General features: G+C 38.6%; 1 protein-coding gene across 1 annotated transcript; it reads right to left on the reverse strand.

Moving 5' to 3' along the window:
* Positions 1 to 278: 278 nt before the first annotated feature.
* On the reverse strand, positions 279 to 9,148 carry LOC147845125 (uncharacterized). The gene is made up of 3 exons (XM_087250331.1): positions 9,109 to 9,148; positions 8,638 to 8,787; positions 279 to 2,675 (listed from the first exon to the last, which is right to left on the reverse strand). The coding sequence occupies exons 2-3, from the start codon at positions 8,720 to 8,722 to the stop codon at positions 1,684 to 1,686; spliced, it is 1,077 nt and encodes a 358-aa protein (XP_087106457.1). The 5' UTR covers positions 8,723 to 8,787; positions 9,109 to 9,148; the 3' UTR covers positions 279 to 1,683.
* Positions 9,149 to 16,812: the final 7,664 nt, after the last annotated feature.

Here is a 16,812-nt window from a genome sequence, read left to right on the forward strand (position 1 = left end):
AAAAGAGAATGTGACAAGGAGATAAGAGAAGAAGAAATAAAAAGAGCAATTAGTGGATTGAACAAAAAGAAAAGTCCAGGAATAGATGGGTTGGGAAGTGAATTTTATATTGCTTTTAAAGATATTTTATCTAGTATTTTAAAGCAAGTATATGATGAAATTTGAGAAATCATTAAATGTTACGGTTTAATTAAGTTGTCTGGGGAAAATAAACGTAACACTTATAATATTAAATTATTACTGAGTAGATGGATGGAAAATACACCAGGACACCAAAATTTACATTCAATTAATTTATTCCTTTTATGAGGAGAAGAAAAATGAAGCCAACAAAAGAGAGGCTTACATGTGTGCGCTTTGTACAATGTATATATAATAATAATAAGAAGAAGAAGAAAAGAAGAAGAAATACAATCAAAAGTTTTAGGGGAAAAAGGAACTAGAGTGGCGCCAAAGCAAAGAACTAAACAAAACCAAAAGCCACCTAAACTAGAACACAAGATCCCCCTCTAAACTTACTAATAAAAATCAAATTGTGAAAAAGAAACCAAAATCTTCAGCGTTTGCGAAGCAACACCTAAACTCCCTGAAATAATAAGCAAAAATACAAAATGTGGCGCTCACCCACTTACCTAGTGTTTCTGAACATTGAAGTTACCTACGGGCAAAATGTATGTGAAGTGGCTTAGTAAACTATTCCCTTTTCCCCAAAAAAGAATGATAAACTATTTAACCATGACTTAATTTACATCGATGTAGTTATTCAGAAACACAGAACAAAGCATACATTATGAATAGCAGCAAGCGAACACAAACCAACACGCACACACATAGCACTCTGAAAAACAAGGCGGGCCGGTCGAATTTAAAGTCCGTGGAACGAAATCCAATTGGTCCACGAGGAAACGCCCTAATGAGGAGTGACAGGCTCGGGATCCAATCAGCAGGTACCTAGTAGAGAAAAAGTAGCGGAACAAAAGGTGATAGGGCGAGACAAAGAGCGAATTACAGTCGAGGAGATGCGAAGGGAGATAAGCAAAACAGAGAGGGAGAAGGCACAAAAATACAAACTCCCACGGACCGTAACAATCATCCTCCAGCCCCGGGCTACCTCTCGTAAGCAGGGTGAGAGAGGAGTTTGAGCTCAGGTAGATCTTGATGAACTCCCCCGACTTGTTTCTGTTTATAATGACAGATATCCAGATGGCTAAAGGGAGATATATGGCTTCTAAGAGCTTGACTACGGTGCCAATTTAGAATGTTCAGTTTACTTAGGTTACGCGTTTTTGGGCTGTGAAAAGAAACTGGGGAAAACCCATGTGAGCATGGGGAGAATAAGCAAACTCTCAGTAAGGGCTCTTCTTGCTGTGACATTCTTGCTGTGAGGCAACAATACTAATCACTGGGCTGCTGTGTTGCCCATTCTAGAAAGGAGGAGTAGGGGTGGGAGGGGAATTCCTCAAGATAAAGATAACTAAGGTAAGAAACTCTGGTTATTTACAGTGAGTTAGGAATCGTCTGATTGGTGAATCATGTGTTGGTTAATGTGGAACCAGCCGTGGACAATCATAAGCATGTGATCCTCTCGAAAGTAGTTTATAAATAAACCTCACATCAATTAACAGCCAAACTACATGAAAAGGCTGCTGTTATGCATATACTCATGTTTGTGTGGCCAAGGCCTTAATTTTGAGCACTCTGCTCTCCATTGTGAAGCTCCATGTGATTGCTGAGGCTTCTTTTATGTTTAAAGCCCTTTCCACACTCAATGCATATAAAACGCTCTCCTGAGTGAGTCTTCATGTGGTTCTTTATGGAGTATTTGTGTGTGAGACTCTTTCCACACAGATCACATATGAACACTATGGTTCCAGTGTGACCATTCATGTGGTTCCTGAGGTTAGCTTTACATGTGAAGCTCTTTCCACACTGCGCACATGCAAACGGCTTCTCTCCGGTGTGAACTATCATGTGGTGTTTGAGTGTGCTTTTATATGGGAAACTTTTACCACACTCTGTGCATGTGTAAGGCTTCTCTCCAGTGTGAATCCTCATGTGGAGGTCAAGATTTTGTTTTTGAGCGAAACTTTTTCCACACTGTGTGCAAACAAAAGTTCTTCCTCCATTGTGAGTTCTCATGTGGACTTCAAGGTTGCTATTTTGATTATAACTTTTTCCACACTGAGGGCAAGAGTAAGGCTTCTCCCCAGTGTGAATTCTCATGTGCACTGTCAAGTTTCCTGTAGTATAAAAGCTTTTCCCACACTGTTGGCATGTGTATGGCCTCTCTCCAGTGTGAATTCTCATGTGCACTGTTAAGTTTCCTGTTTTATGGAAGCTTTTCCCACACTGTTGGCATGTGTACGGCCTTTCTCCAGTGTGAATTCTCATGTGCACTGTTAGGTTTCTTGTATTGTAGAAGCTCTTTCCACACTGTTTGCAAGTGTAAGCTTTCTCTCTAGTGTGACCTCTTATGTGAACATCAAGCTTTGGCTTCTGACGGAAACTTATTCCACATTGTTTACAGCTGTAATTACACCTAGGTTTGGATTTCCGAGGTCTTCCACGTGACAAAGTCTTTTTCGTCAGTGTAGGTTTTTCATCAGTCGTTATGTCTTGGTGTTTTTCTTCCATTTCATTCTGTTGATGAGTCTTTTCTTTCAGCACCATCAGGTCTTAAAAAAAAAGAAGTTAACTTTAGTATGAAGACTCAAAGCGATAAGCATGAAATGGATGTTTCACCCACAAATATAAATGACCATAACATTTACTCTCCGTCATGTGGTCTTAAACATTTCCTTTCTTCTCGAACACAGGGGCGCCCCTCGGTAAACTCTGGCCACCCCTGTGGCCACCCCAATATAATTTTGTTGTTGACATTATTGATTTAAATGTACTTATAAATCCCCAATGTTTAAATGAATAAAATGCAGCCACTAAATTATTGTTGGTGTTACTGACGTAGCTGATTGATTGTCTCTCCCCCTTAGTGCTGGTTCAATGCTGAATGCTGGTGAAAGTAAACTGACGCATGCGCGCAGAAAACCATTCCCGCACCTCACGCACTCCTGTGTGAATCCCGGTTGGTTGTTTGCATGCACACCGACAAAATACGCGCCGCTCATGCGCCGTGAAACGGAGTAACAGAATTTTGTGCCGAGGTGAAAGTCGACTAAAGTTTATATAATATGATAATGATGATGTTACTTTCACTAAGCATGCCTTTAAAGCAGAAAGGAGGGATAATGAGTCAGGGAGGTAAGACTTCATAACATGAGTTCTCAGCCATGATCTGGTCTAAGACCACAGATAATTCTGTAATACATTTTTTTGTATTCTTTAGAATTGTCATAATTAATTTCCATGCAAAAGGTTTCTTAAGTGATCTTGGCATATCACTCCAGTTGTTGTTTTCCAGTAATATTTAGGATTGATTTCTGTTATTTATTCAGAATGATAATTGTATATAAATAATAATAAAATAAATATAAATAAATTGTTATATTTATTGAATAACAAATCTAACAATTCAAGGGAGGTAGGGTGTATAGGGTGGTTCGCCCAGGGTGTCATTTAAAGGGTCACGAAACACCAAAACACATTTTTTGAGCTGTTGACAGTCGTATATGTGTCCCACACTGCTAAAAACACTATTAGGACACCTATATTTCACTTAAAAGTGTAAATTGGTTGTTTTTGCGTTATTTCAAGCAAATTCGTACTTCCTGTTTGAAACGAATTTTTGAAGCTGCGTCACGGTCATGACATAATAGCGTTGTATTCCAGCGTGCAGACTGGGCGTCTGTGCCAGAGTGAGTCTTATTACGTCTTACAGTGTGTTGCATTAATGCATGAGTAAAGCTTGGTTCAAACCAATCAGCGCGCTCTATTGTGCAACTTCATTAATATTCATTACTGTCACAGTGTAGACGGCAAAGACGCCACGTTGTGTTGGCAAAACAAGCGTAAAGTGTTGCTTTTATAGTTTGCTGCAGTTAAGTTTCGTTTTCATTTTGTCTCTGTGAGAGCGCAGACAGTGTACGCGACGCGCGACAACAATAACTTACGTGTCTAAGGAGGATTATTGTTTACCTGAGAGCTGTTCTCATCTGCAAACGCTGAGATCCAGATTGTAGTCTCCTCTAAATAAAGACGCGGCTCTAGTTGCTGGTGATTGTCCTGTCTCTACAGATTTGGTAAGTGAGCGACCAGTGCTCTTTGTTTATTCAGTTCGTATTTTATTCGTATCAAACAAACTATTGCACCGAGTGCAATAGTTAGCACTAACAGTTACAACCAAACTATAACCTCGTGTTGGATTTTGTGACTGGAATAACACATGCGGCTTTCTGACGCTACCTGCCGTGTGTATCTAAGTTTCCAGGAAATGCTGAGTTTTTTTTCTCTCATTCGCCGTGCGGTATCAAACATTGCATGAAAAATACACGCTTAGAGCAGCGCCTCGAATCAAATATCACGTTTGTCGAGAGGGACATTAATGAATTCCCTGAATGAAAGAGCCAAACTGCAGTTAAAGTCCACCATTTAATAATTTGGCAAATAATTCGACTACAGATGTCCATGTAAACACAGTCACATTGTCCGCTGTGGTTGTGTGTTTTGACTCTGAAATTCAGCGCGCCCAAATAGACACTCCCATACCAAGCCGCTTTTCTTCCTCCGACACTCCCCCCTAAACAGAGCTGGACACGCCCACTTTTCTGACTTTTTCCAAAGTAGAGGTGTGAAAACACACTGCTGAAACGAGGGGGTTTCATGGCCCTTTAAACTAGAACCGCCACTACCCTTCCCGATCGTCGTTGACAGCACGCACACACCTTCAATAGACAGCAATGGCAATTTAATATTTACCTTAGGGTACAGTATATCAATAAAAGAAGCTGCATTAATAAAATGGCTCAAAAAGTAATATGGATAAATGATATTATTAGGTATAGTGAGTGTGTATAGTAATCTCTTTTGTTCAGTTTGTTAATTTGTTTGGGTTATTAATAAACTCATTATTCTTTCATTCATTTTCTTTTCGGCTTAGTCCCTTTATTAATCCAGGGTCGCCACAGTGGAATGAACCGCCAACTTATCCAGCACATTTTTACACAGTGGATGCCCTGCCAGCTGCAACCCATCACTGGGAATAATAAACTCATTAATCTTCATTAATTTTAGACATGGCATATACCGTATGATGTACAATAAAAGCAAGTAAAAAGTTATTTATACAGTATATATATGTGAAAAGTGTTTTTAAACTAAACAGATTTTTATTTTTTTTGCACATGTACTTCCTGAATTACTTTAAGGAATAAATAGCAATATTTCAAGAAGAATTAATTAAATGTATAAAAACTACATTATTAAATTTACCAAAAACAAAAATATAACATTACACTGAATTCATAATTTTTTTTGTGTGCCACCCCAAGATTTGGTGCGGCCTCTTCTGGCCACCCCTAAGAAAATTTTCTGGGGGCGCCACTGCTGGAACACATAGAAAGCCAACATTTTTTTCACAATATCTTCTTTTGTGTTCAACAGAATCAAAAAAACCCATAAAGGTTTAAAACCACAAGAGGTACAGTAAATGGTGAGGTTATTTTCATTTCTGTATCATAAATATATTTAAAGGGTTCCTATTATGAACCTTTATTATTATTAATATTATTTTTTTAGAAAAAACTTATTATTATTATTATTTTTGAAAATAAGTCTTTGGTGTTCCCAGAATGTGTCTGAGGTTTTGGCTCAAAATCAGATCATATTCCTTTCAGAATATTTCATTTTGGTGGTCAGGAGGAAAACCAAGCTCTTTTAGTGCCTGTGGCTTTAAATGCAAATGATCAAATGCACTCGCTCAGGATTACTCGTGTTGAGTTCCCTCATGTGTATCTTCCACATGATTTAAACATTTTTAACTGGATTGGAAGACCCGATTGGAGCAAATCCTGCATGTTCATAGCAAGTACCCATAATTTACTCTTCTATTTGTGAGTTTGCATTATTGTATATAACTTATGCAAATATTTACTAGTACTGAGTTGCAGCTGGTTTAAAACATATGCTGGATAAGTTGGTAGTTCATTCAGCTGTGGCGACCCTTGATGAATAAAGAGACTAAGCCAAAGGAGCTTAGCTGAAGACCTGCGTCGTGACATTTTATATACCTGCCAAGATGCAGAAATGCCATCTCAAAAGGTTACCTGCTGTTTGTCCAATCAGGGACAGTGGCATCTTAAATATACAAATAATAATGTTAACCCAGGGTTTGCCAATGTGAAACGTCTGTTAATGAAAACCCAGGATTATTTTATAACCCCTAGGGGCTGTTTCATAAAAGTGGTTCAGAAAAGCGCGAATTAAAGTAAAAATCAAATGATCTTCGAATTTTTGTTATGTAACTAATTTAAGCGTGGACGATTAGTTTGGCTTACTGAAGAGGTTTTCAACTTTAAACTCAACTTTTCTAAACCACTTTTATGAAACAGGCCCCGATCTCACATGCTATTGTTTTAGTGCTTCAGTTGCCTATTGGAGAAATGACCAGGAATAACGATAGAAAACGGTCACACTACTTGCTCTACAAACAAGTGTATTCATGTTTATTCATACAAAGAAAAATAATAAAATAAGAAAATATGACTTTGCAACATCAAGCAGCATTAGGCATGGGCCAGTATAAGATTCTGATGTATGATAACCTTGAATAAAAATATCATGCTTTCACAGTATTGTGATTACTGCTCTAAAATATATTATTTTTAAATGTCTAGGTATAAAACAAACACTTTTTTTCCCTTTAAGCACAAAATATTTTATTTTGAGAAATATTTATTTATTTATTTTATTTTGGAGCAGTAATCATGTCAGGCTAAATCATTCAAATGAATCATTGACATCTGTTGTTTTCATTAGTTTCAAAAACAGATTTCTTTACGATTTGAAAGGCATCTTTAGATATCTTTTCCGCTGGAGATACTGTCTTGAAAAAAAAAAAAAAAAAAACACTTGCATCCAGTTGAAGACAGAATTCAGAAGGGGCTTATAATTCTGTCCTTAAAATGGTGTTTAAAAAAAAAACTGCTTTTATTCAAGCCGAAATAAAAAAATAAGACTTTCTCCAGAAGAAATAAAATTATTATCATACAAACGGTGAAAATTTCCTTGCTCTGTTAAAAACAATTTGGGAAATATTAAAAAAAAAAAATTCAATGGGAGTGTGGGCTAATAATTCTGACTTAAATTTTAGGTTTTAAAACCTTGACTTTTCCAAACCAGGCTACACCATGAAAGGAGTTATCATCCCTTGCGTAAGCAGCATAACAATGATTTTAGGATCTAAAAATGATTTCTTTAAAAAAAGTGTCAAGCAAAAAAATTCAATGGCTGCGTCTGCTGGTACACGAAGAATATGGTCAATTCTGACGAACTTCATACTCAAATGTTTGTATATCATCAGCATGCTGTAATCCATTTCTTAAGCAGCAAAAGTCTTTTTTAGACTAGTTTGTTGGCCACTTGTAGTCAGTGCAATGCTAAACGTTATTGTTCCACCATAATTTGTTCCTTTTGTCTCACGTCGTCCCACAACAACATCATATAGTTCAGATTACTGTACAATGTTTTATAATAATTAATTATTTTAGTGTTTATTTAATTCCGCATATTTAAAATTGGGGGCATCCATATGACATACTTTAACACAATAGCCCTGGTAATTAAGTAATATAATAATGATGTAATTCTAACTTAGATACTATCTGTGAGAACTAGTAACATCTACTAAAATCAAGTTTAAACCCATAAAGAAGTTGAGAAAAAAGGGAATTGTGATCAACGTGACATATTCAAATGGAAAGTACTAAGCCAACACTATCACTGTAATAGCAGATATCTTCTTAGGAATACTGTAGGTCAAATATTGTCAGCTCAGTTAAACATTTTTATATAGCGCCAGTGCTCAAGGATGCTTAAAAGAACAAGAAAAGCAAAATGAACAAAACAATAAAAATGTCCTGTTTAAAAATAAATTAAACAATAAACAGAAACAAAATAACTTCTCTTCAACACTTGCTTCAACAGTTTATTTATATGAGAGTAATTAACAAAAAGAAATCAGGTAGGTCTAAGCAAGAAACAATAGCCAAAAATGAGCTGATTAAAACTAGTACTCAATTTCTTATAGTGATGTATTGTTAGAATGGAATGACATTATGCTATTTATTAAATTAAACCTTCGGAAAAACAATTATTACACACTTTTCGGTTACGTTTTTTTTACTTTATATTGTCAGCTCAGTTAAACCTTTTATTAATTTATTGTGTTTATTTATTTTGTAAAGCACCAGTGCTCAAGGGCGCTTTACAAACAGTAGGAGAACAAGAAAAGCAATAACCTTAAGAAGGTAGAGAAAATGGGAGACTAATAATATATAAAATAATGACAAAAGACATGAGAACAAGTGATGAAAGAAACTCATTTCTCTTTCAATGAGTGCTTATGTGCATTTAGGAGAACTAGGCAGCACACTCAGGGCTGCAAAAATGATTTAATTTAGTATTCTTATTATTAAAATATATCTGAATGAGAATCAGATTTGGTGTTTGAGAATGAAAACCAACCTGTTTGTTCCTGTGGATCTTCATGTTTGACTGTGAATGTTTCTTCAATCTTCACATCTTCACTCTCCTCTTTAATAAACGCCATCTTTATAACAGTGTGGAGATCAGTCGCTTCAGCAGGAGTTTTTCTCTGCGTTTGGACACTTTATCCTGTTTAAAATAACAAAACAATGAACAGAAACAAAATAACTTCTCTTCAACACTTGCTTCAATGTTTTTTTTTTATGGGAGTAATTAACAAAAAGAAATCAGGTAAAAACGTTTCTTTAAAACACTTATTACACACATTCCTGTTACTTTATTCAAACAATAGCCATTAGTTACTGAGAATAAAATAGAACTATGTTGTATAAAGGGTTAAAATGATATTTCCAAAAGCAGGAATATAATTTAGCACCATATAAAAAACTTAAAACTTTAGAACTTTAACTTTAAATCGGTTTATCTCTGTGTAAACGTTTTCAAACAAACCTTTGTCCAGTTGAATCACAGCGGTGAAGCGGCGCTGCCTGATGACGTCATGCGCCACGCCAAAATAAAAGTCTTCTTTTTTTTCTCTTTTTTTTAGCTTTTTTGACACTTTCTGTTGCAGTCATGACCTATTGATAAATTACTCCCATGGTTTTCACTTTACACTATATCTGCTCTCTCTCTCACACAAACCTTTAATCCAAACATTTTCTTAACTTTTTAAATCCACTTTATGATGACTTGTATGTCTACAACAACATTACTTCTTAATATCTGAGTACAAATCTCATCAACATAATTATGTCCTCTTCTTTTCTATTTCTACAACTTCATAGGCCTACGTAGAATTTCTTGTTTTCCACATGAATTGTCGTCTCTTATTAAGACAAGTTAAAGATGTATTATATGAAGTAATAAAAGGATTTGTACCATTACAAGTAATTGTGGAGGATGGGTATAAAATAGTGGTTAAAGACAAATTACAAAGACAATGTCATGAGTTGAAAAAAGCAATACCAAAAGATTGCATTGAAATAATTAAAAAAAAAAAATTAGTTGGGCGATGAAGATGAATTATCAGAAACCTTTTTTAAGAAGAAAAATGGAGAAAAGATCAATGAGCTTATGTACAGTTAAGAGTTTTTATGCTGTTTTTAGATAAAAGGCTTTTGTAAGACCTATAACACTCAACTACTGGAAGGAAAGATATGATGATTTAAAAAGAAATATGGCAAAATGTCAGAATGAAATATATGGAACAAATTTTAGAAAATTTTAATTATTTATTGAGACATAATTGCATATTAATATAAATGAGACTGTGTAAAATGGGTATTAAACAAGATATAATGACCCAAAGGTTGGTGATTCAAGCCCACCCACTGACGAATTACGCACTTTGCTGCCTTGCAACTGCTAACACGTGCACTGGGCATATATCCTGGGCCACATTCTGTCCAGCGTTACAAGATGAAATCAGGATTTAGCAGAAGATTGTCATGGGTAAGGAAGGTATTACTGTAAACGGTGTCTAGCTCTTGAAAGAGCTCCTCATCAGCCCGGCTAGCTCAGTCAGTCTTGGATAGAAAGTGCCCTTCCAAAATGATAAAAAGTGCCCCCCGTGACAACACCCCCCAACCCCAACCGTCCTACAGTAGGCGTGCGACAACACTGCTCTTGAGTACGCGCGCTCCCCACCCCCCACACGCTTAACAGTATGCGCGCGACAACACCGCTCTTCAGTACGCGCACGACAGCAGCGGCGGCGGTGGCAGCGGCGACGACAATGACAACAACACCCCCTCCCCTCTTCAAAAAAATTATCCTGCACATGCCCTTTGGACAGTCTCTGCACGGGCCTGGATACTGTCACCACTGTTTGCCCAAATTCTGTCTACGGGCTTCTGCGCAAGCATTTCAGTTCTACTCATTACTCACCTGTCCCTCTTGCTGACTTTTACACTACTTTGCCTGAGGAAGGAGAAAACCCCTATGACTACTGGCTGAGACTTAAAAAAGCTGCTGATGTCGCCTATGAATGCCTGCGAGAACAAGGTAAAACACTTGACAAGCCTAGTGTGGAAATAGTTCACATGTTTATCAGACACTGCCCGAGTAAGGACTTGGCCTTAACCTTCAGATCCAAACCAATTGATAAATGGTCAGCTCATGAAGTTCAGGCTGTGCTTAATGACTATCAATCTGATATATCATTCAAAGCCACCAGCACAGTGTACCGCAGACAAAGTGAGAAAGTTTCAGTTAATAAAATTGACATTAATAGAGTTCCAACGCCTGCTCTTTCTGTTTGTGAGCAACAACAGAAAAGCGCAGATGCCTCTGCTCTAGAAAAAGTCATCGACATGCTTGAAAAAGTCCTGCTGACCAATACTAACAGAAGTCGGCCTCGTCCTAAACCACAGCCTTACCGCAGACTTCCTAGGATTGAAGGTTTCGATGCTTTGCCATGTGCTATCTGCAATGATGCTGCTCACTCTGCTTTAACACATTGTCGTGAGCATCGGCTGTTTTCAGTGTCAGTCTCCTGATCATTCCAGACGGTTCTGTCCCAGGTGGGGACAATCACCTCAGCCCAACCAGGAAAACTAATGGGTCTGTGCGCAAGGGAGGTTAGTACAGACCACAATGATAATCCTCCCATATTTGCTACACAAGATTACCAGTCTATTTTTGAGCAAAGTAAATCTAGTGTCTCACCTGAAAAAAACGGCTGTTTTTCAAGGTATACAGCGAGTCCCTAGAAATGATTCTTTATTTTACACCACTGTTTCTGTTGAAAATGGACCATCTTTCGTTGCATTACTCGACAGTGGTTCTATGGCTTGCACTCTTAGTGAGGCAGCTGAAGCTAAGTTGTTGGCGAGTACTCCCACACTGTCAAAGCATTCTGCTGATGATGTTGTAATTATTGGATGTGGCGGTCATCGAGTGGCACCAACGGCGATGTATGATCTGTCCATGTGTGTTTATGGATGTAAAATGATAATACCTGTGCTGGTTGGTCCAGGCCAAACAGATGAGATGATATTGGGCAGTAACGCCATCAAAAGCCTGCTCACTATCCTGAAAAATACAGATGAGTACTGGAGAATAATCTCACTGCCAAGCGGTAATGCAGAAAGCGAGAGTCTGGAGTTCATTTCTTTGCTTTCCAATACCCAGAGAAGGAGAGGCAGTCACATACCTGACAAAGTGGGTACTGTTAAGCTCAAACATTGTGTGACACTTCAACCTCATTGTAAATGTCTTGTGTGGGGCAAGCTTCCTGCTGGCTCTACAACATCTGTGGGGAGCACAGTGCTTGTGGAACCTACACAATCCAGATGTAGCCCTAAGCGGATCATGGTTGGTCGAGTCATTACAACTTTATGGGGTGATGGCTGGATACCTGTGAAAATTATTAACCACACAGACAGTGTGTTAACACTGCGTCGAAATGCAAAGATCGCAGATGTTTCACCATGCACTGCTGTTGAGGATCTTCCAGAGAGTGACCCTATTAGCTCCCATGTCCAACATTTAAATAGTGACATTGTTTCCCTTGAATCTGAGGATGATATGGCAAAGATCTTAAATGAAATGGGATTGAGTGACTTGGATCTGATGTCTTGTGAAGTTTCTGCTTCATGGAAAATTAAATTACTCCATCTCATCAAGAAATATGACTCCATATTCTCAAGGAATAAAATGGACTGTGGTGAAGCCAAAGACTTTGTACATCGGATTCGTCTAGTAGACGAGAAGCCCTTTCGTCTCCCCTATCGTCGTGTTCCTCCAAGCCATTATGAGAAACTAAGAGTAGCCCTGGATGAAATGGAAGAAAAGGGCATAATCAGAAAATCTAACAGTGAGTATGCTTACCCCCTTGTCCTGGTGTGGAACAAAGAATGGAGATCTGAGGATCTGTACTGATTTTCGATGGCTAAATGCCAGAACTGTAAAAGATGCTCATCCTCTTCCACACCAGTCAGATGCTTTGGCTGCTCTTGGAGGGAATGCTTTCTTCTCAACTATGGATCTCACCTCAGGGTTCTATAATGTTCCGTTACATGAGGATGATAGAAAATATACTGCTTTCTCGTCACCATTTGGGCTGCATGAATATAACAGGATGCCGCAGGGCCTCTGCAATAGTCCAGCAACGTTCATGCGCATGATGATGTCAGTATTTGGTGACAAGAACTTCACAAGTCTATTATGCTACCTTGACGATCTCATGGTCTTTGCTCCCAATGAGCAAGTTGCACTTGAAAGGCTAGAGATGGTTTTTTCAAGACTCAAGGCTCACAATCTCAAGCTTTCTCCAAGTAAATGTCATTTCTTGAGAAAATCAGTTAAGTTTCTTGGCCATGTCATTTGTGCAGATGGTGTCCAAACAGACCCTGGGAAAATAAAGGCCATCACAGATGTTAAAGCAGTTGATTTGATGGGTGCTGATGGTGTCACTCCATGTCATAAGAAAATCAGATCTTTCTTAGGTATGGTATTATATTACCAACATTTTATAGAGCGATGTTCTGCTAAAGCCAAACCTTTGTTTGATCTGATTTCAAAAACAGACACAAAAGGCTGTAGAGGCAGGAGGAAGAAACTTAACTTGAAAAATGTTATCAAGCTTACACCTACAGACTGGACTGACAAATGCCAGAATGCATTTGAGACATTGAAGGAGGACCTTCTCACAAGCGTAACATTAGCACACCCTGACTTTAACCGTGAATTAATTCTAGCAATAGATGCCTCATTTGATGGTTTAGGTGCTGTTCTCTCACAAATTCCTGAGGGTTGCACTAGGGCCAGACCTGTGGCATTTGCTAGCAAGACATTGTCACGTTCTCAGATCAATTACCCAGCTCACAGACAAGAATTTCTTGCGCTTAAATGGCCGATATGTGACAAGTTCCATTATTGGTTGAAGGGCCGCCATTTTACAGCTTGGACGGATAATAATCCCCTCACCTACATACTTACCAAGCCAAGACTCGATGCCTGCGAGCAACGCTGGGTTGCTAAATTAGCCTCGTTCAGCTTTGACCTGAAATATGTGCCTGGCACAAAAAACATTGTTGCTGACGCGTTGAGCAGGGAGCCTTTTGTTCAGTCAAGTGTGACTCACTGTCTTGTAACGGAACCTTACCACTCTCTGCTAAATCAAGTGAATGGTGTTGTGGACCGAGTTGTGCAGGATTCTTTTCGACTTACCACTAATTATCAAGTGTTCAGTCCTGCTGATGTTCCTCCTGATGAGACTGGAGTTAGCAGCGACGACCAGATGATGGCAGGTACTTTGAGCTCACAAGATGTCACTGCAGTATTGGATGCTCATTGTTCTGGTGGTGTTGGAGAGATGATGGGCTTGGAATCCATTCCAGACATAATCAATGTAGATCAGACTACTGCACTCAATGCAAGCACTTTGTCAGCTGCACAAGAACATGATAATGTAGTGAGGAGAGCAATCTTTTATGTTCAGCGACATAAGCGTCCTAACAAACATGAACGTGCTAGTGAGCCTCGTTCTGTCTTAAGGCTTTTTAAGAACTGGAATAAACTTACCATCAGAGACGGCATGCTTTTCAGAGTCAAGAGAGACAATCACATGAACAAAAAGCTATATCAATTTATTGTCCCAGATTCTCTGAAAGGACAGGTTCTTCATGGTCTGCATGATGCGGCTGGCCATCAAGGTCGCTCCAGGACAGTTTCGTTGGCCAGACAAAGATTTTTCTGGACAGGAATGGAACGCGACATAGTAAATCATGTTAAGACCTGTATGCGATGTATCGTGGGAAAGACCCCTGAACCAAAAGATCGTGCCCCTCTTGAGAACATACACACCACAGAGCCATTAAAGCTTATCTGCATTGATTTCTGGACAGCAGAGCAGAGTGATAACAAGAGTGTGGATGTTTTGGTGGCAACGGACCATTTCACTAAGTTAGCCTACGCTTTCCCTTGCAAGAACCAGTCTGCTAAGCAGGTTGCTTATCCTTTGTGGAAGGGAATTTTCTGTGTGTATGGATTCCCTAAGCGTATGCATTCAGATCAGGGTCCAAATTTTGAGAGCAAACTGATTAAGGAGCTACTAGAAATGGCAGGTGTCAAGAAATCACACACCACTTCTTACCACCCAATGGGGAACGGAATCACTGAACGCTTCAACAGGACATTAGGAAACTTGATAAGAGCTTTACCTCCCCAGTCAAAAGCCAAGTGGCCACAGTCTCTTCAGATGCTAACATTCTGTTATAATTGCACTGTTCACGGGACCACAGGCTTTGCGCCTTTCTATTTGATGTTTGGGAGAGTCCCACGTCTTCCCATCGATGTGATGTTCCAACATGTTCTCCAAAATGACACTGTTGTTAAGTATTCTGATTTTGTATCTAGACTTAAATGTGACCTTAGTGAGGCTGCAAAAATTGCACAAAAGCAAACTTCTGCTGAGCAAGCTCGGCATGCAAGGATTTACAATCGGAAAGTGAAGGGATCACCCTTGATTGTTGGTGACAGAGTCCTTTTGGCAAATCGTGGTTAGCGTGGCAAACGGAAAGTTGCAGACAAGTGGGAGTCCAATCTCTACAAAGTGATGTCAGTAAGGTCACCAATCAATGTATATCAGATAAGAGACACTGAAACAAACAGAGAAAAGACTGTCCACTGAAATCTTTTGCTCCCTGTTAACTTTCTGTACAATGATGATGAGTCCGATTTACCATCTCAGTCTCCCTCAGTTGAATCAACCTCAGACTTACCTGATGATCCTAACAGTATTTCAAGGACCGCTTACTGGATTGTGCAGTCTGATCAGCATAGCTGCCCTGACATTGACTCTGACTCAATAATTTTGTCTGAACCTCAGTGTTCTTTAGTCGTTCAGCATTCTGATTCAAAGGCAGATTCTGATACCTGTGATAGCTCAGTATCCGCTCAACAGGACTGTGAAATGATAAGTAACATCCCGCATTTGTTGGATGAAGTACTAGTTCCAGATGTAGACTTAGACCAGAGTCCCTCACAGCACTCTTTGACTAGGCCAATTTCACCTCTTTCAAAAGTAGTCAATAACCCTGTTCCGGATACAGTTAACCCTGTAATTTGCACTCAACCAGAACACATTCAAACAGACATGATTAGAACGAGGGCTGGTAGGACCGTTAAACCTCCACAAAGATTGATCTGTGAGATGAACAATCAGTTTGTACTTGATTTATCACCATCTGTGATTTCTCTTCTTGATGTAGTAAAAAAATCTCTTTCGTGGGTAAATGAGTTGGTTTCATTTTTGAGCTGGAATTTTCTCTTTAGTATAGTCTGAATTTAATTCAATCCTTGAATTGCGTATCTAAAGGGAGGTGTTTAAGGCATCTCTTTAGTCTGTGTTTAGTCTGGATTTTGGTACCGGTCCATTCTTGCATACCTCTAATGGAGGAATTTTGTAATTGATATTTACAATGAAAAGTGTCAAGGATATTCCAGTTTTTTTGTTTATTTTTTTTTCTAGTTCTTGTGTTGTTAAGCTTTGTTACTGTACAGGCACTGCCCCAGTTTAGCATAATTTAAGGGGTGTGTATGTAACAGAGTAAATAAGTGTGTTAAATAATGCCTAAATGGGGACAGCGCCCTCTAGAGTGTGCGTGATGTAATAAGCGCGTGGAGTAGAGACCGCCCACAGCAGAGTTAACGAAGCATTGCTGTGGGTAAGTTGCACGTTTCTCCCGGGTGGAAAATGACCATTAATAAGTGTTTAAAACACATAAATATTAGCTTTAATGTGACTTAATGTTTCAATGAATATGTTGGGACACTGTTGAGTTGTGTTTGGCGTCGAGTGTGCTGCTCAATTTTGAGTTTATAACGTGTTTATATAACGAGGCCTGATTGAAATCAATTTGTCTTGTGTTTCATATAGAGGTGGTCATTTTCTTTGATCCAGCAACTATTTACACGCGCTGTTTGTCTCCATTGTACAGGTATGTGTTAAATGTTATAAATTAATTGTTTGTAATTATTTTTCTTCTTACTCAAAACGAGTTACTAAAAGTCTCCACTAGGTGGGGAAGTTTCATTACTTTTGGAGTTGAATTGTATTGCTCTGTTACACTCAGTGATTGTACATTGAGAATTGTGATTCATTAATTTGTCATGTAAAATTCAAAGTGTGTTATGTTTTTCATATTCTGA

Source organism: Danio rerio, chromosome 4, assembly GCF_052040795.2.
Source record: "Danio rerio strain M-AB ecotype USA chromosome 4, GRCz13ab, whole genome shotgun sequence".
In the NCBI taxonomy this organism is placed as follows: Eukaryota; Metazoa; Chordata; class Actinopteri; order Cypriniformes; family Danionidae; genus Danio; species Danio rerio.